Source organism: Bos mutus, chromosome 15 (assembly GCF_027580195.1).
Source record: "Bos mutus isolate GX-2022 chromosome 15, NWIPB_WYAK_1.1, whole genome shotgun sequence".
Taxonomy (NCBI): domain Eukaryota; kingdom Metazoa; phylum Chordata; class Mammalia; order Artiodactyla; family Bovidae; genus Bos; species Bos mutus.
In genome coordinates, this window is record NC_091631.1 from 57,273,914 (window position 1) to 57,293,642 (window position 19,729).

The 19,729-nt window shown below is 39.8% G+C and overlaps 1 protein-coding gene across 4 annotated transcripts; it reads right to left on the bottom strand.

The window, feature by feature from the left end:
- Nucleotides 1–5,078: 5,078 nt before the first annotated feature.
- PTS (6-pyruvoyltetrahydropterin synthase) lies at nucleotides 5,079–15,217 on the bottom strand. Of its 4 annotated transcripts, none has more exons than XR_011467067.1 (6): nucleotides 15,036–15,206; nucleotides 12,203–12,282; nucleotides 10,456–10,512; nucleotides 10,108–10,147; nucleotides 7,777–7,847; nucleotides 5,079–7,605 (listed from the first exon to the last, which is right to left on the bottom strand). XR_011467067.1 is itself a non-coding variant. In XM_070384219.1 (6 exons), the coding sequence occupies exons 3-6, from the start codon at nucleotides 12,224–12,226 to the stop codon at nucleotides 7,482–7,484; spliced, it is 276 nt and encodes a 91-aa protein (XP_070240320.1). In that variant the 5' UTR covers nucleotides 12,227–12,282; nucleotides 12,781–13,509; nucleotides 15,036–15,196; the 3' UTR covers nucleotides 5,079–7,481. The 4 variants fall into 4 exon arrangements, 3 of the variants coding, with proteins under 3 accessions (XP_070240320.1, XP_070240318.1, XP_070240317.1); XM_070384219.1 differs by lacking the exon at nucleotides 10,108–10,147 and adding an exon at nucleotides 12,781–13,509 and having other exon boundaries at nucleotides 15,036–15,196; XM_070384217.1 differs by lacking the exon at nucleotides 10,108–10,147 and having other exon boundaries at nucleotides 15,036–15,194.
- Nucleotides 15,218–19,729: the final 4,512 nt, after the last annotated feature.

Consider the following 19,729-nt stretch of genomic DNA (forward strand, 5'->3'; position numbering starts at 1 on the left):
GACCCAGAGGGATGGTACGGGAGGGAGGTGGGAGGGGGGTTCAGGATGGGGAACACACATACACCCGTAGCAGATTCATGTTGATGTATGGCAAAACCAATACAATATTGTTAAGTAAAAATAAATAAATAAATAAAACTGAAAAAAATAAATAAAAGGATCGTACATCATGATCAAGTGGGCTTAATCCCAGGCATGCAAGGATTCTTCAATATATGCAAATCAATCAACGTGATACACCATATTAACATATTGAAAGATAAAAATCATATGATCTTCTCAATAGAAGTAGAGAAAGTTTTTGAAAAAAAATGCAACATCCATAAAAACTCTCCAGAAAGTATGCATAAGGCCATATGTGACAAGCGCACAGCAAACACTATTCTCAACTGCGAAAAACTGAAAGCATTTCTCTAAGATCAAGAACAAGGCAAGGACGCCCACTCTTAACATGATTATTTAACGCAGTTTTGGAAGTCCTAGCCACAGCAGCCAAAGAAAAAGAAATAAAAGGAATCCAGATAGGAAAAGAAGTAAAACTCTGTTTGCTGATGATATACGATACATAGAAAACCCTAGAGATGCCACCAGAAAATTACTAGAGCTAATCAATGAATATAGTAAAGTCACAGGATATAAAACTGATACACAAAAATCCCTTGTACTTTTATACACTAACAATGAAAAACCAGAAAGAGATATTAAGGAATCAATCCCATTCACCATTGCAACAAAAATAAAATATTTAGGAATAATCCTACCTAAGGAGACATATGGATGTGAGAGTTGGACTGTGAAGAAAGCTGAGTGCCAAAGAATTGATGCTTTTGAACTGTGGTGTTGGAGAAGACTCTTGAGAGTCCCTTGGACTGCAAGGAGATCCAACCAGTCCATTCTAAAAGAGATCAGTCCTGGGTGTTCATTGGAAGGACTGATGCTAAAACTGAAACTCCAATACTTTGGCCACCTCATGAGAAGAGTTGATTCATTGGAAAAGACCCTGATGCTGGGAGGGATTGGGGGCAGGAGGAGAAGGGGATGACAGAGGATGAGATGGCTGGATGGCATCACTGACTCGATGGACATGAGTTTGAGTGAACTCTGGGAATTGGTGATGGACAGGGAGGCCTGGCGTGCTGTGATTCATGGGGTCGCAAAGAGTCGGACATGACTGAGTGACTGAACCGAAGTGAACGGAACTGAAGGAGACAAAAGAGCTGTATATAAAAAACTATAAGACACTAATGAAAGAATTTGAAGATGACATAAACAGATGGAGAGATATATCATGTTCTTGGATAGGAAGAATCAATAATATGCAAGTGACTATACTACCCAAAACAATCTACAGATTCAATGCAATCCCTATCAAATTACCAATGATATTTTTCACAGAACTAGAACAACAACAACAAAATATTCACAATCTGTATGGAAACACAAAAGACACAAAATAGCCAAACTAATCTTGAGAAGGAAGAATGGAGCTGGAGGAATCAACCTTCCTGACTTCAGACTATGATACAAAGCTACAGTCATGAAGACAGCATGGTACTGACACAAAAACAGAAATACAGACCAGTGGAACAAGATAGAAAGCCCAGAGATAAATCCACACACCTATGGGCACCTTATATTTGACACAGGAGGCAAGAATATACAATAGAGAAAAGATAGTCTCTTCAATAAGTAGTGCTGGGAAAACTTTGCAGATATGAGTAAAATAATGAGATTAGAACATTTCCTAACACCATACACAAAAATAAACTCAACTGATTAAAGACCTAAATTGAAGGTCAGAAACTATAATGATCTTAGAGGAAAACATAGAACACTCTTTGACATAAATCACAGGATTCTCTATGACCCAACCCCTAGAGTAACGGAAATAAAAACAAAAATAAACAGATTGGACCTAATGAAACTTAAAAGCTTTTGCACAGCAAAGGAAACTATAAACAAGGTGAAAAGACACCCTCAGAATGGGAGAAAATAATAGAAAATGAAACAACTGTCAAAGGGTTAATCTCCAAAATATACAAACAAGCAGCTCATGCAGCTCAATACCAGAAAAACAAACAATCCAATCAAAGGGTAGGCAGAAGACCTAAACAGACATCTCTCAAGAAAAGACATACAGATGGCTAACAAACACATGAAAAGATGCTCATATCACTTATTAGAGAAATGCAAACCAAAACTTCAATGAGGTATCACCTTATACTGATCAGAATGGCCATTATCAAAAAACTCACAAACAGTAAATATTGAAGAGGACATAGAGAAAAGGGAACCCTCCTACACTGTTGGTGGGAATGCAAATTGATAAAGCCACTATGGAGAATAGTATGGAGATTCCTTAAAAAACTAGGAATAAGACTACCATATGACCCAACAATCCCATTACTGGGCATATACCCTGAGGAAACCATAACTGAAAAAGACACATGTACCCCAATGTTCATTGCAGTACTATTTACAATAGCTAGGACATGGAAGCTGTTGGGGATTTTCTCCCGGGACTTGGAAGCAACGAACCTGAAAGAAGGACACTCGGACAGTCTCTTGCAAGGACTGACAAGTTTATTTCTGCAGTCAAGCCTTTTTATAGAAGTAGGAACAAAGAGCTTATACAGCCAGCAGAGCACGTACGGGGTTAACACCTAATCAGTAAAAATATTTCAAGGACAGCGCGCTCTAAGTGACCCATGTGCTTATCCCATAACCCATTTTCTCAAGCAACATCCTTAATATTTATTATTAAATCTTGGCGCCAGGCATAACCAAAGGCAGGAGATGTTTTTCTGCCCGAGCACACCAAGCCAGGGTATTTCTGGCCCTTTGCCATTTTCCCAAGGACTTCCTCCAACTGGCTATTTTGTACTGGGCTTCCCAACAGAAGCAACCTAGATGTCCATTGACAGATGAATGGATAAAGTTGTGGTATCTATATACAATGGAATATTACTTCACCATAAAAAGGAATGCTTTGGTCATCTGATGCAAAGAACCAACTCACTGGAAAAGACCCTGATGCTAGGAGCTAGAGAGCAGGAAGAGAAGGGGGCAACAGAGGGTGAGATGGTTGGATGGCATCACAAACTCAATGGACATGAGTTTGAGCAAACTTTAGGAGATACTGAAGGAAAAGGAAGCCTGGTGGGCTGCAGTCCATGGGGTCACAAAGAGTCAGACATGACTTACTGAACTGAACAATATAAAAAGAAACAAATCTGAGTCAGTTCTAATGAGGTGGATGAACCTAGAGACTATTATACAGAGTGAAATAAGTCAGAAAGAGAAAAACAAACATTGCATATTAAAACATATATATGGAATCTAGAAAGATGGTACTAATGAATCTATTTACAGGGCAGAAATGGAGAAGCATACATACAGAACAGACTTGTGGACACAGTGCGGGAAGGAGAAGGTGTGACAAATTGAGAGTAGCATTGAAATGTACACATTACTATATGTAAAATTAGATAGCCAGTGGGAATTTGCTGAATGACACAGGGAGCTCAAATTCTGTGTTCTGTGACAACATAGAGAGGTGGGATGTGGGAGGGAGGTTTAAGAGGGAGGGGATATACGTATACCTATGGCTGATTCATGTTGACGTATGGCAGAAGCCAACGCAATATCGTAAAACAATTTTCCTCCAATTAAAAATAAAAATTTTTAATTTTATTTAAAATTTGTAAAAATATTTATTAATCTATTCACTATATACCAAATACACTTAGCACATGACCACATTGGTAACCTCACTTACAAAATTTTACCCTTTCAGTGTTTTTCCCCTTTTCTCTTCAAGTCTAAACCATTCCCCCTCCCTGTCTCATCACTTTAAGCACCATTCAGGACTAACCTCCTCCACTAAGCTTTTCCAAACCTCACCACCCCACAATAATCTTTCCCCATCTCTAAATTAATACCCATTTGGTATTTTGAATCATTGAGATATAAAATCTAAGATCAGGCAGGAGAAACTTCAGAAAACATCTGTCTAACATTCATTTTGGAAAACTAAGGCTCTGAGGTGAAAGGGACAAAGCTGTATGGTAACAGCACTCAGACTAGGACTCAAGGCTCAACATTTTCATGTTACTCAATTCTGAAAATATTTATCGTGTGTCCACTATGTATAAGATATTGTAAAATTTCAGCAGTTTCTACCAAACACCATTCGTTTAATCAATGAAAATTATTGTGTACTATTTATGATATTCTGCTTAATTTTGCCAACAAGTTATCAGGGTAGTGAAAAAACAAAACAGTAAAGCTTCCCAGAACACACCTGCAGTGCAGGAGATGGAGACATAGGCTTGAGCCCTAGATTGGGAAGACCCCCTGGAGAAGGAAGTGGCAACCCACTCCAGTATCTTTGCCTGGGAAATACCACGGACAGAGGAGCCTGGAGAGCTACAGGTATGGGGTCACAAAGAGTCGGACATGACTTAGCAACTAGACAACAAAGCAATAATTACAATATACTTTGATAAGGTCTCTGATAGCAGTTCTAGGGAGACAAAAAAAATCTATATCCTATCTTTGAACATTCACTCATCTACTCACTCATTTACTAGACTGATAAACAGTAGGTAAATAGAATTCTCACTTTCCTAAGAAAAGCAAGTAGGAGAAAAATGTTCTCTAGAAGCAACTCATGAACACAATAAACTGGAGTGACACTGCTACCACAAAAAAAAAAAAAAATGTTTTTTTTAACATGATATCAAATCTGCATAATGTGGTATCAAAAAAGTATTAAAATGTATACACTATCTTTTGTTTTAAAGTCTGTGCTTAGGAGTCAGACTGAGCATCAAAGAGTTTACTAATTATTTTGCTGAGTTAGTTTAGGCAAGTAGCTTAAAACTCAACTCAGTCTCAATTTTCTCATCTGTAAAATGGGAATAATGTTCACCTTGAATGGACTTTCTAAAAATTAAAATATAAATTGCCTTACCAAATTATTGTTATCCTGCCTGTCAAGTAATCTAAATGAAACATATGTAAGTAACATAAAAATTGTGCTAACTAAAAGACATTCAAATCTGAGCAAGTGGGCATCATATTACTGTCAAAATTTATTGTAAAACTCATGCAGTTAAACTCTCCAAAATAAAAGTATACTCCTTTGAAAATCCTTTTAGTGTACTAATCATGGCACAAGTCCTTTTACTCTTTTTAGGCAGCAACATTCTAAGAATCCATTGTGTACTAGTTGCTATGTGGAGAGAAAAATGAACACTATATTTAAGGAACTTAGTTTTAAAATACAAATGAGAACACAAGTGAGAACTGTTCTTTGTGGGAAGAAAACAAATATATTCTTGCAGATTTTGGCATGAAGAAAGATACCAGAGATGAATGCCACAAAAGCAGCTCAACTTGAAGCAGGTAAATTTAGTGATCAGAACAAAACAAGCTAGGAAAAACTTCCGTAAAGAGATGCTGTACAGAGTAACATATCCTTTTCACACTAATTATCTTAACAAGGTTTAATACATGTGATTATTTTTCAGTCTTCTGAGTTTAAATTGTTCAGGTAGCCATAAGGTCTGAAAACAGACAAATATACATAAGCAGTTTATTTACCTTCTATGATATGTTCACTAGCAGTTCATGGTTCAATAAGCAAATCTGCAATGAACACCATGCACTACCAAAAGGCACTGGCACCAGTCCCTGTACATTCATTTACAATGCATTGTCCCAGATGATTCAGGGCTAATTCTCACTGAAAAAGCTTGCACCTTTTCTCCTTTGCCTTTTGCTTTTCTTCTTTTCTCAGCTATTTGTAAGGCCTCCTCACACAACCATTTTGCCTTCTTCATTCCTTTTCCTTGGGGATGGTTTTGATTATCATCTCCTGTACAACGTCATGAACCTCTGTCCATAGTTCTTCAGGCACTCTATCAGATCTAATCCATCAAATTTATTTGTCACTGCCACTGTATAATCATAAGGGATTTGATTTAGGTCATACCTGAATGGCCTAGTGGTTTTCCCTACTTTCTTTAAGTCTGAATTTTGCAATAAGGAGTTCATGATCTGAGCCACAGTCAGCTCCTAGTCTTGTTTTTGCTGACTGTATAGAGCTTCTCCACCTTCACCTGCAAAAAATATAATCAATCTAATTTCAGTATTGACCATCTGGCCCTATCTATCTGTAGGTTCATCTCTTGTGCTGTTGGAAAAGGGTGTTCACTATAACTGTGCATTTTCTTGGCAAAACTCTGTTAGCCTTTGCCCTGCTTCATTTTGTATTCCAAAGCCTAACTTGTCTATTACTCCAGGTATCTTGTAACCTCCTACTTTTGCATTCCAGTCCCCTATAATGAAAAGGACATCTTTTTTTGGTGTTAGTTTTGGAAGGTCTTATAGGTCTTCATAGAACCATTCAACTTCAGCTTCTTCAGCATTAGTGATTGGGGCGTAGACTTGGATTACTGATATTGTAATGAATTTTGATATGAATGGTTTGCCTTGGAAACAAACAGAGATCATTTTGTCATTTTTGAGATTGCACCCAAGTACTGTATTTCAGGCTCTCTTGTTGACTATGAGAGCTAATTCATTTCTTCTAAGGGATTCTTGTCCACAGTAGTAGATATAATGGTCAACTGAATTAAATTAGCCCACTACAGTCCATTTTACTTCACTGATTCCTAAAATGCGATGTTCACTCTTGCCATCTCCTGTTTGACCACTTCTAATTTACCTTGATTCATGGACCTAACATTCCAGGTTCCTATGCAATACTGTTCTTTACAGCATCAGACTTTACTTTCACCACCAGACACATCCACAGCTGGGTCTTGTTTCTGCTTTGGCTCAGCCTCTTCATTCCTTCTGGAGTTATTTCTCTGCTCTTCTCCAGTAGCATATTGGGCACCTACCGACCTGGGGATTTCATCTTTCTGTGTCATATCTTTTTGCCTTTTCATACTGTTCATAGGGTTCTCAAGGCAAGAATGCTGAAGTGGTTTGCCATTCCCTTTTCCAGTGGAACACGTTTAGCATATCCTAAAAGAAGTAATCAAGGGAGCTCAATCTACTAGAAATACTATGTAGTCTGTTTTCAGACTTTGTGGTCACTGGTATTTTTTATAATTTTCACCTACTGTCAGTCTTATAAACATTTTTGCCATTTATATTATACCAAGAAAAAAATGAATACTAAAAATGAGATAATGAAAAAAAAAACACACAGATTTCTTTTGCTTCCAAATGATTCTACACCAGAATATTTTGCTGAAGTGATTTTAATCTACAGATGAAAGACTCTTTAAATGATACTCAGAATACATTACAAACTTGGTTTTAAATTAGATTTGAGTCTAGAACAGGACTCACTCACAATGACTCCAGAACACAATGTGGAAGTGCAACAGTAAGGTGATGACTTCTTAATTGTTCAAGGGGATAAAGATCTTCTTCAAATATGGATGGAAATTAATTTCTAAGAGTTATTCTCCTTTATAGACTACAATATTATTGTCGGTTTCATATACTTTTACTTTATAAAGAACTCCCACAGGAAGAAATTTCTGGAGGTTTTCCCAGATATATACGGCTACATTTTCTGTTGTGCTGGAGAAGAAAAGGAAAGAAGGTCAAAAGACAAATAAGCAAAACTTCATGTTTAATATTTACAGAGAATAAAAATTCTAGTTTTAAAAGATATCATTACACTAAAAAAAAGTCACACAATAATTAAGTAAAATGTTAAATTCTTCTATATAAAGTAAAACAGTCACTCACCTTACAATGTCTGCAAAATATGGCACATCTAGATCCAGATTCTTATGATCAAGGGGCTTCATAATTGCCTCCTATAGACAAAACAAAGGAAAATATCACTGATTCCATTTATGAATCATATTTCAAAGTGTCCTACCTTTGCCTCTAAATCTTATCATCTCGTCACTAATTCAGTACTTGCAAGAACTTTGTGTCTTACAAAACAATCTCAGAAAGTTTAAAGTTATAAAATAAAAAAAGGCCTAGCTCTCTATAATGGCTGGATATCCTCATTACTGAATGTAGAGAGGTAAGAAACCAAAAAACAGAGAATTCACTGGTTCTTTCTCATAACAAGCCTCTGTGATTCAGAATTTAGTTTAACACTTCTTGAATTCTGTCCAAAATGTTACCACAAATACTTTTCTCTAACAGTCTCACCTTCAGCACAATGCCACAATATAGTTAGGACACACTTTCAATGATTACTATGTTTTATAAAGCAGATTAAGACTGAAATTATGTAAGGTGTTCTGAGTTTCTGCCATAAGGAGTACTTTAACAATGATCCTGGGCTCTTAGAAAGAAAACTAAAAACATGCAAAGACTGGCTTCTTAATACTTATATATATTATACACAGCATTTTTGTCAATGGCAAGAATTGTAATTGCCTTATTCTTTGTAAACTTTCCCTGGTGGCTCAGATGGTAAAAGTGTCTGCTTGCAATGCGGGAGGACCTAGGTTCAATCCCTGAGTCGGGAAGATCTCCTGGAGAAGCAAATGGCAACCCACTCCAGTACTCTTGCCTGGAAAATTCCATGGATGGAGGAGCCTAGTAGGCTACAGTCCATGGGGTAGCAAAGAGTTGGACACGACTGAGTGACTTCTTTCACTTCACTTTTTGTATTACTTTTAGCTATTGTAAAAAACCTAAGCAATCTTAAAAAATTAATAAACTAGTGAATATAACAAAAAAGAAACAGACTAACTAGATGAAGAAAACTAGTGGTTACCAGTGGAGAGAGAGAAGGGAGGAAGGGTATAAAAGGATAGAGGATTAAGAGGTATGAACTATTACATATAAAATAAGCTAAAAGGACATACTGTACAACATGAGGAATACAGCCAATATTTTATAACAACTATAAATGGAGTATAACCTTTAAAAATTGTCAATCACTATACTGTACACCCATAACATATAATATTATACATCAACTGCACTTCAATTAAAAAGAAAGAATTTGTAGAACAATCTAAGTTTCCATATGGTATGGTTCTAAGAAGGTACATTAATAATAACAATAACAATCGTTTTCTGAGAAAAATCAGAATCATATAAAAAGAGTAAGTCCTAAACCAAACAGACTTTAAAATAAATGATATCCACATGGATATCAAGAAAATAAATCCTTGTTTAATCTTTGTTTTAACTGAAAACTCCTGTTCAGATCCCAACTTTTCCATTGAGACCTCTTCTACGGGGCTCTTTCTAATTTGTCTCTGTATGTCATAAGCCACTTTTAAAGTATGTGGTATGCAGCATCCTTCAAGTACACAAAGATGGGGAAAAAGTGCAGAGAATTTCTCCTCTGGTATTTCGCTGTATGCCTGCCTAGGGTGTTTCTTATAAACCTTCATGTATATATATTTATGTCACTAGTGTTTGCAAGAACTTTGTCTTTATAGCTTTCCTAAAGTACTTTGAGCACAGCACTGTTTGCTCACTCACTCATTCTCCTTTTCATTTATTCAACCAACACTCACTTAACACTGAGTGTTCTTTACCTGCTATAAAGTCATGTGAGCACGCTGTGGCTACGAGTTATGTCTCATTCATCACTGGATTCCTAGTGCTCAGCTCAAAGACTGATGCAAAGCAGGCAAACTTGTTACATATATGTAAGATAAGCAACGTGAAAGAAGTAACGATTATTCATAACAACAGTTTTAATTAAACAAATGTCAAATTTTAAAACAAAAGTAAGGAGCAAAGTTGAAGCAAAACAAACAGGTGAAATGATGGCATAATAAAAACAAAGCTGGATGGAAGGAAATCTAATTCCCAACTTTGCAAAGGATTAATTACATGACTGAGGGCAAGTAGGAGAGGTTAACTAGTCAGTATCTCTCAATCTCAGTCAAAGGAAGGAAGAAGCTGGCATGGATGACCTCTACAGTCTCTTACAATCCAAGAATTCTGTAATGATATAAGCAGTAAGTCTTTTACTGAAAACCTTCTTTTTTGTTATCCCTATCATCAACTGCCCCAGTGAGTTTATCGTAAAGCTGGAGTGAATAAAACAGGATAGTATTAAAATCTGTGATTAAAGATGTAAGGAAAATTCACCGATTTCAGGAATAGAAAGCTTCAAGGATAAAGCTGTGTCCTGAAAGAAGGGAAGAATTTGTTAAACAGAGGAAATCAGGATATGTCAACAAAGAAGACAAGATGAACACACTACATTCATTCCTATCACTGTAATACAACCATGACTAATTTCCATTCAGTCATCCCAACACCTTTAGAGAACACTGAGAGAAGCTCCTCCAACTATTAATACTACCTCATTCCCACACCCAATTCCACTTGCCAGGTCACAGGACCTCTGATGATACCTGGCTGGGAAAGTGAAAAGGGGGCCATCAAATATTATATTCTGAAGACAGCACAAAATAGTATCCAGCATGCCATTACCTCCATATACTTTTTGAGGTCAGTCAAATTCATGACCATTCCTGTAACAGGATCAACCTAAAGAATAAACAAAGGTGAGTATTACTATAGTATGCTCTTCATATTTTAACCTCTGGTAAATTACTAAAGACTGCAACATGTGCAGAAACTGGTCCCACAATGCCTTCATCCCCGAGACAATCCATCTCAGCATGGAAACACCAAGTACTCGAGGCTCCCTTTCCACTGCACTGCCCTTCTACCTGTCCACATACAGCACATGACGGATGATGCTTTGGGAGAGGAAAGGCCTGAAATGGCAGCAGCTCACCATCCACAAAGACCAACAATGAAGCAACATGAATCTGAACAGAACTTTTCAACACAGAATCCATCACTGTGGCTGAAAGAGGGCCCAGCAATCTGCACAAACCACAGACATGTTCAGCACGTACCTCTCCATGTACTGTCACCACAACTATGGGGAAGAAAACAAAATAACCAAAAAACCAACATGACTTTCTTTTTTTTTTTTCCAACATGACTTTCAACAGATTAACATCCAAACACAAGTTAGCAACATAAATTAGGTGTTAGATCTCTGCTCTACAAAGCTGCATTCCCCCCACCCCCCAACAACGTCTGTTCTTTCACTTAAGATCTTTTTATCAACTAATGCAGTTCGACCATGGCAGAGGAACGTAAGAGTGCTTAGCCAAGGCCAAAAAGGGTATAAATTCTGCTTATGATGTACTTGGAAGGAATCTCTACTTCAAGATGCTGCTTAATCACTGCCTATAAAAGTAGAAAATGTACAGGAAGAACTCCAGCTACACACTGAGCTGCTCCTACCTTCCTGAGCAAGCAAACTATTACCGGGCCTAAAATTCTTGTCCCTTTACTCATAAAAATGTAAACACAGCATATAGCAATGATTTGTAGATTAACAAGTAATTTTGAAGAAATGTATACCTGTGGCCAATTTATATTGATGCAGAGCCAAAACCATCATAACGTTGTAAAACAATTCTTCTCCCATTAAAATTAATTAATTATTAAAAAGTGAAACTTCTGAAAGATCTTGATGATCAGAGTGCTTTGCAAATTAATGACTTTTACATATTTCTTTCAGCTTCACAGAAACACCATTAGGTATAAGTGAGCAAACAGAATTAGAGATACAGATCAAGTAAGAGACAGTAACTACACGTGAAAGCCCAATATTCTGACATCTTTTCTGGTCTTTTTACTCCATCATATCATTTGCTGTGATACTCTACAGCTTACACAGCTATTTTTGTTTATATCATCTGTATCTCAATAAACAAGTCTCTTGTCCTTGCATAAAATAATTACCTCCTTAGAATACTGCTATCAAAGTTTTAGACCCAACTTATTTTCCTGTCATACAGGACATCTTGAGCCAATACTCTCTTTTTGTCAGTCATTACTTACACAGTGAATACAATCTAATTTTAACATTGACCTTAGCAATACCTAATTAGAAGAAAACACAGTGCCAAAGGAATGTCATGTACTCGAAGGCCAAGGAAAAAATTATTTAAACCATTCTGTTTTCAACTATAACTTAAGATACATCCAACTAAGGCAACAGATCTTTTCATTTTGAACTTTCATTTACTTTCTCATTCAAGACTCAAAGCTTTCATGCTCTGTCCATAAAGTTTCTTACTCATTAGGACCCCAGTTGCTCAACAGTCATTCATCATTATTGAAAGGGCTAAAATTTCATCAGTTTTTCTCTCACCTTTGTAATTGTGCCCATGGCCATTTGGGTTGTTGCACTTCCCAAATAATTTCAAGTTTTCTTCATTACTAAGAGATTTGCTGACCAAAAAAAAAAAATCAACATGACACAAGTTCTGATACCTTCTCTGTTCCCTACACTTACTGTTTTCTCTAGCCTTTGAAAAACTTCACAACTTATTAATCTTTAGCTCATCAAATAGAGTCATAAATCCATTTGATTTCATTACTTAATTTTATGTCAGGAACCACAATGTGTCTCCTAATTAGACAAACATATCATACAAATTAGCATAAATAAATTCAACATCCTTGTTCCACAGCAAGATTTCAAAAGCTGATCTGCTGAAGACCCTTCCATTTTTCAACTCAACATTTACTGAATACAGTAAGTCCCCTACATATGAAGAGTACCATTCTGAGAATGTGTTCGTAAGCCCAAAGTTTGCTAAGGTACCCAACTAACATAAATCAGCTATATAGTTCTGTACTCTAATAGGTTTAGAAGACTTTTCATACAAATAATACATAAAAAACAAACACAAAAAATAAAACATTTGTAATCTTACAGTACAATACCTTGAAAAGTACAGTAGTATAGTACAACAGCTGGCATATAGGGTCTAGCATCAAGTGAACAGGCAAAAAGAGCTAGTGACTGGAGGAGGGAGTTCACTTCAGTTGCTCAGTCGTGTCTGACTCTTTGTGACCCCATGGACTGCAGCACACCAGGCCTCCCTGTCCCTCACCAACTCTCAGAGTTTACTCAAACTCATGTCCATTGAGTTGGTGATGCCATCCAAAAACCATCTCATCCTCTGTTGTCCCCTTTTCCTCCCACCTTCAATCTTTCCCAGCATCAGGGTCTTTTCAAATGAGTTAGTTCCTCGCATCAGGTGGCCAAAGTATTGGAGTTTCAGCTTCAGCATCAGTCCTTCCAATGAATATTCAGGACTGATTTCCTTAGAGGAGGTGGAAAATGGTAGAGCTGAAGGATCGTCAACAACAGGAGACAAAGAGCAAGCTGCAACTTCACTCATGCCTGACATTGATGGCACATGTTCTGGTTCCTTGCTGGAATGAGATGTGTGTTCGCATCTTTGAAAAGTACACAACTTGAAGGTTTGTATAATGGGGACTTACTGCACCTACTACATACTAGGCATAGGCTGAATGAAGCAATGGTACACAGTAACTTAAAAAAGAAGATGGTTATCCTCAAGTAGCTTGAAATCTTATTCTTCCTGGTTTGGGGGCGAATGGATACACACGTATGTATGGCTGAATCCCTTCACTGTTCACCTGAAACTACAACATTGTTAATCGACTATAACCCAACAGAAAATAAGTTTTTCAAAAATCTGAATAAAAAACTCATTCCTCTAAAAAATAATTACATGACCTAGTACATCTCTTTAAAATCTTGCTTTATTTCTCCTCAACTATTGCCTACTGATAACCCCACCAATCCATTGAGGGGTATTCAAACCCCGGTAAACTTTAAAATTACAATACTCAGCTATTGTTCCAGGCAGAGAACCATTTTCTTAATAGATTTTTGTGCCTATACCTGTCCAGTCAACCGTGCACGTTCAATGAGGCCTTACCTCTCTCATAAGTTGGAGCTTCCTAATAAATAACCCCTTTCTTTTTGAGATTCTATTACTTTCTTTTCTCCTGCTCACCTACCTCTTACATTTAGAGTGCTACTGTTCACAAAGTTTTTGCACAAAATTACCTCACTGTACCTGCCACAAAACTGACCAGTTTGTACATTCCAGACAGAAAACTGTGACAGGTCTTGATCACTGCTGCATCCCTGTTGCCTAGCACCAAGATCTAATAACAAATACCGGTCCAGTGAATGAATGGATGGGTGAGTCCTGTTAGGTAGAAATTATTATCTTCATCCTGCTGCTGCTAAGTCGCTTCAGTCGTGTCCGACTCTGTGCGACCCCATAGATGGCAGTCCACCAGGCTCCCCCGTCCCTGGGATTCTCCAGGCAAGAACACTGGAGTGGGTTGCCATTTCCTTCTCCAATGCATGAAAGTGAAAAGTGAAAGTGAAGTCGCTCAGTCGTGTCCGACTCTTAGCGACCCCATGGTATAGACCAAGAAACACATGCGCAGACAGCCGAGCTTGCTAATGAGTGGCAACACCCTCCTCAAAATCAACTCTTCAGTGCAATCAAGGAGTCTGAGTACTCTGCGTTCAAAACCCCAACTGTGCTTCTTACTCTCGGGCAAGTGAACATCAAGGTTCATTTTCTGTTCAGTAATAAGTGGACAAAACTCGCCCTGCTGTAGCGATATTAGCGAGGAAAGATGACGCTTTTGATGCATTATAGTAGCTAACACGTATTGAGTGTTTCGGGCTTCCCAGGTGGTGCTAGTGGTAAAGAATCTCCTGCCAATGCAGCAGACCCAGGTTCGAGCCCTGGGTCGGGAAGATCCCCTGCAGCCGGGCACCGCAACCCACTCCAGTACTCTTGCCTGGAGAATCCCCATGGACAGAGGAGCCTGGAGGGCTATATAGTCCATAGGGTCGCAGAGTCGGACACGACGGAAGCGACTTAGCACGCTCTGCCTGTTTACGATGTGTCTGGCACTGAGTAACCTGGGCGAATTCAACTGCTTTGAACATCAGGGACCCCAGGTACCGGGTCAACTCCAGTCGCCACTGCTGTGACGCCAACAACAAAGCACAGGAGCCAAAAGAGGCCGCGGCGCGCACCCAGCCTTTCATCCGCCGCAGCCCCGCTCCTCCCACACCCGGGCCCTCACCCCGGGGCTCCACGGCCCTGTCCCCACCACCTGTGGAGGGCGCACCCCACCTGTGGAGGCGGTGGGTCGCGCTGAAGGAGACGAGGCGGGACACTCGCGCCCGCCGGCGAGGGCCCGACCCTGCCCCGTTCATGGCTCTACAAGCCCGCGCCCGCCCGATGTCCTCAACCCTCGACCAGCCGCCAGCCCGGGATGGGCGGAGCCCCGCTCCGCGGCGGCGCTACGCGGCGGGCGCCCGGCAGACGCTCTCTCTGCCTCTCGCTGAGGCTGGGCTCCCTCTGCCGGCCGGAGGCCGTTAATAGACGTCCCTTGTGCGTGCCAAGTCCCTTCAGTCTGGTCCGACTCTCTGCGACACTGTGGACCTTAGCTTGCCAGGCTCCTCTGTCCATGGGATTCTCCAGGCAAAGATACTGGAGTGGGTTGCCATGCCCTCCTCCAGGGGATCTTCCCCACTCAGGGATCAAACCGGCCTCTTTTATGTCTCCTGCATTGACAAGTGGGTTCTTTACCATTTGACCACTAGCGCCACCTGGGAAGCCCTAACCGAGGTCCCTTACCATCCTCATCTCTTGGAATAGCAAGCACTCAGAGAGGTGGGCGTGCCTCGAGCGTTAGAATAAGGTGGTTGGTGGCTTAGTGTCTTTCATTGTTACCTCTGCTCAATGAAGTCCTTCCCACTCTCTTCTAGACAGCCCTGGGTTACAGTAGAAACCGCCAGTTGCTGCTTATTCTGAGATGAGTCCCAGGGACAGCCTATATAGTTTAAAGGGAGCAAAATTTGAGGGCACGTGGGGTATCACGCGGCTTTCAGAAATACTACCTTTGGACTATTGGTAATGAGTCATATTAAGGAGACCGCTCAAGCTGTCTTTATCATCCACATGCATGCATGGAGCCATTTATCACTCTGCTGCTACTAAGTCGCTTCAGTCGTGTCCGACTCTGTGCGACCCCAGAGACGGCAGCCTACCAGGCTCCCCCGTCCCTGGGATTCTCCAGGCAAGAACACTGGAGTGGGTTGCCATTTCCTTCTCCAATGCATGAAAGTGAAAAGTGAAAGTGAAGTCACTCAGTCGTGCCCAACTCTTAGCTACCGCATGGACTGCAGCCTACCAGGCTCCTCCGTCCATGGGATTTTCCAGGCAAGAGTACTGGAGTGGGGTGCCAGTGCCTTCTCCGATTTATCACTCTAGGTTGCCACAATGCAAGCACATTCACTTGAGAAACATACACATATTAGCAATTCTCTGTCCATTGTAGACATCTCCAGAGTGAAAAGACCTTGTTTTCTTGCATCTTCTCAAACTACTTACAGTTCCCAGTATGCACCTGGTCATGTCTTTCCTCAATTCATTCTTTCGTTAAATAGTTACCTATTAAATAGTTATCTACTGTGACTGGCACTGTCTCCAGCACTGGAAAGGATGGATAAAATCATGGGCATGGCAGAAATTAAAGCCCCAGTGATGGTTTCTCTCAAATGCCTCCTGACTCCAGCTATATATGCTCTTTGTTCTGCATTGAATTATTAATATGCAGCAAATATTCCTCACATGTTTTCAAATATTTTTCTCCTTTCCCCCATTGGGTTGGAAATAAAATAACTTTAAATAATTATAAACCAGAGATTTTTTAGATAGAGATTCACATTCTAGTTCAGTCCTCTCACTTTACAGATAAGAAAACACAGACCCAGATAAGTGAATTATTTATCCAAGATCACTTATAATATAAATGTTTCCCAGGCATTGACTACATGGGAGATAAACACTCTAACCTCTAACACTTCACTTGTTCTGAATACAGTTTAAGGAATCAAAACAAAAGGTAAAATGATAGAAAGAATTTCTGAGAAGTTGCTTTACTTATTTGCTTTAGTAAAATATGTCACGGTATTTGCAGAGTTCTTGCTCTATTTTATTAAAGCTAATTCTATATGAAGACACTCACCAGATTCACCCTCAAATTCACTGGGACACAAGCCCCTGTGGTGAATTTCTATTGTATTCAAATACAATAATGAATTTGTATTAATCTTGTTACAAATCAAATTGTGTCCTCAAAGTTAAATGTGTTGATGTCTCAACCGTCAGTACCTCAGAATATAGCTTTATTTGAAAATAGTCTGCAGAAGCAGTAAGGTCACTAGGGTCACTAATCCCTTTTCCCTTCACTTGTATACCACATACTTCTTTCCCTGAGTCTTTGGACACTGGCTAGTTATGAGTTGAACTTATGGAAAGGAAGAGGCCCTGCCTAGGCTTTGAGCCTCAGTCATGCTCTGCTGTGCTTAGTCACTGTGGCCCACCAGGCTCCTCTGTCCATGGAATTTTCCAGGCAAGAATACTGGAGTGGGTTGTCATGCCCTCCTCCAGAGGATCTTCCCAACCCAGGGTTAAACCCAGGTCTCCCGCACTGCAGGCCAATTCTTTACCATCTGAGACACCAGGGAAGCCCAAGAATACTGGAGTGGGTAGCCTATCCCTTCTCCAGGGGATCTTCCTGACCAAGGAATCAAACCAGGGTCTCCTGCCTTGCAAGTGGATGCTTCACCAGCTGAACTACCAGGAAAGCCCCAAGACTAAGTCATATGCTCATTCAATTTCCAAAACTTTGTGCACTGGTTTACCAGCCATACACACTTAGATTATAAAATGTGGTTGATCCTATTTTGTCTTCTCCTTTGAGAACTGTGTTGATGGCAGGGCCAAGGCAGAATCCAGGCATCTTTGGATCAAAATCTTATTTTTATACTGCTAATCTTCATATGTTTGAGAGTCACTCTTTGTGGAGTAGGACAGAGTAAAGGTTTATAAACAGAAGAAAGGCATGATCAGATATATCTATGTACCTCCCAGATGTCACCTGTGGTCTTCTTCACCCTTCAGATCCAAATAAGATCTGGATAAAATTTCCATGTTTTGTCTGGGGGGATACAATGCCTTTTCAAAGATTCCTGTGAATATCAACGGGTTTATGTTCTTACGCTTATCTTGGCCTCTAAGCTCCCACATCTGTTGTATTAAGTTCTGTTTGGGCATTTTCTTGCCATTCTGTACCTACTGCTGCTGTTCTATATCTCACCAACCCAGACACGAAACCCCAACACGTGGCATTTGTATGTATGCAACTCTCTGCTGAAATGAATAGGGTTTGTGATGTTTATAATAACCCTCAAGGAAAACTGAGAAGAAACTATGTTGGTCCAGGACTGTACAGTGAGCCTAATGAGCTCACATTGCCCCAGACTACATGTTTGCGGGGGAGCGGGGTTTCCTCCAGCAACATTCAGTATGCACAAGGAGCATGCGCAGGTTAAGTGGCCTGGGCTTGGCGTATAACTGAAGGGAAAGAGAAGAAGGCATTTGGGCATATGGTTTAAGTGACAGATCTAGACTGATCTGGGCTGTTGGTAAAAACTGATGGGGTTTAGAAATGCAAAGATTATATGGTCTCTAGTGCCACCTGTTGCCCAACTACATGAAGAACTATTCAGTTCAGTTCAGTCGCTCAATCGTGTCCGACTCTTTGCGACCCCATGAATCGCAGCACACCAGCCCTCCCTGTCCATCACCAACTCCCAGAGTTCACTCAGACTCATGTCCATCGAGTCAGTGATGCCATCCAGCCATCTCATCCTCTGTCGTCCCCTTCTCTTCCTGCCCCCAATCCCTCCCAGCATCAGAGTCTTTTCCAGTGAGTCAACTCTTCGCATGAGGTGGCCAAAGTACTGGAGTTTCAGCTTTAGCATCATTCCTTCCAAAGAAATCCCAGGGCTGATCTCCTTCAGAATGGACTGGCTGGATCTCCTTGCAGTCCAAGGGACTCTCAAGAGTCTTCTCCAACACCACAGTTCAAAAGCATCAATTCTTCGGCGCTCAGCTTTCTTCACAGTCCAACTCTCACATCCATACATGACCACAGGAAAAACCATAGCTATGACTAGATGGACCGTTGTTGGCAAAGTAATGTCTCTGCTTTTGAATATGCTATCTAGGTTGGTCATAACTTTCCTTCCAAGGAGGAAATCTTTTAATTTCATGGCTGCAGTCACCATCTGCAGTGATTTTGGAGCCCAAAAAAATAAAGTCTGACACAGTTTCCACTGTTTCTCCATCTATTTTCAATGAAGTGATGGGACCAGATGCCATGATCTTCGTTTTCTGAATGTTGAGCTTTAAACCAAATTTTTCACTCTCCACTTTCACTTTCATCAAGAGGCTTTTTAGTTCCTCTTCACTTTCTGCCATAAGGGTGGTGTCATCTGCGTATCTGAGGTTATTGATATTTCTCCCAGCAATCTTGATTCCAGAAGAACTATTAAGTTGGTACAAAAGTAATTGTGGTTTTGCACTGGCTGAACTTTGCCTTTTGATATTGGAATACATTCTTGAATAAATGTGGTCTATGTTATATATCATTTTAACACAATTTCTTGCTTTATTATTTTTGCTAATGACTTATTACTTGTTTACTTTATATTTATTTTAGACTAGGGAAATGATGTTAGAGAAAAAGTAAATTCAAATGAATTTTTTATTCAACTTCAAAATGGGCAGTAAAGCAGCAGAGATAACTTGCAACACCAACAACACATTTGGCCCTGGAACTGCTAACGAACATACAGTGCAGTGGCAGTTCAAGAGGTTTTGCAAAGGAGACAAGAGACTCAAAGATGAGGAGCATAGTAGCTGGCCATCAGAAGTTGACAAGAACAAATTGAGAGCAATCAACAAAGCTGATC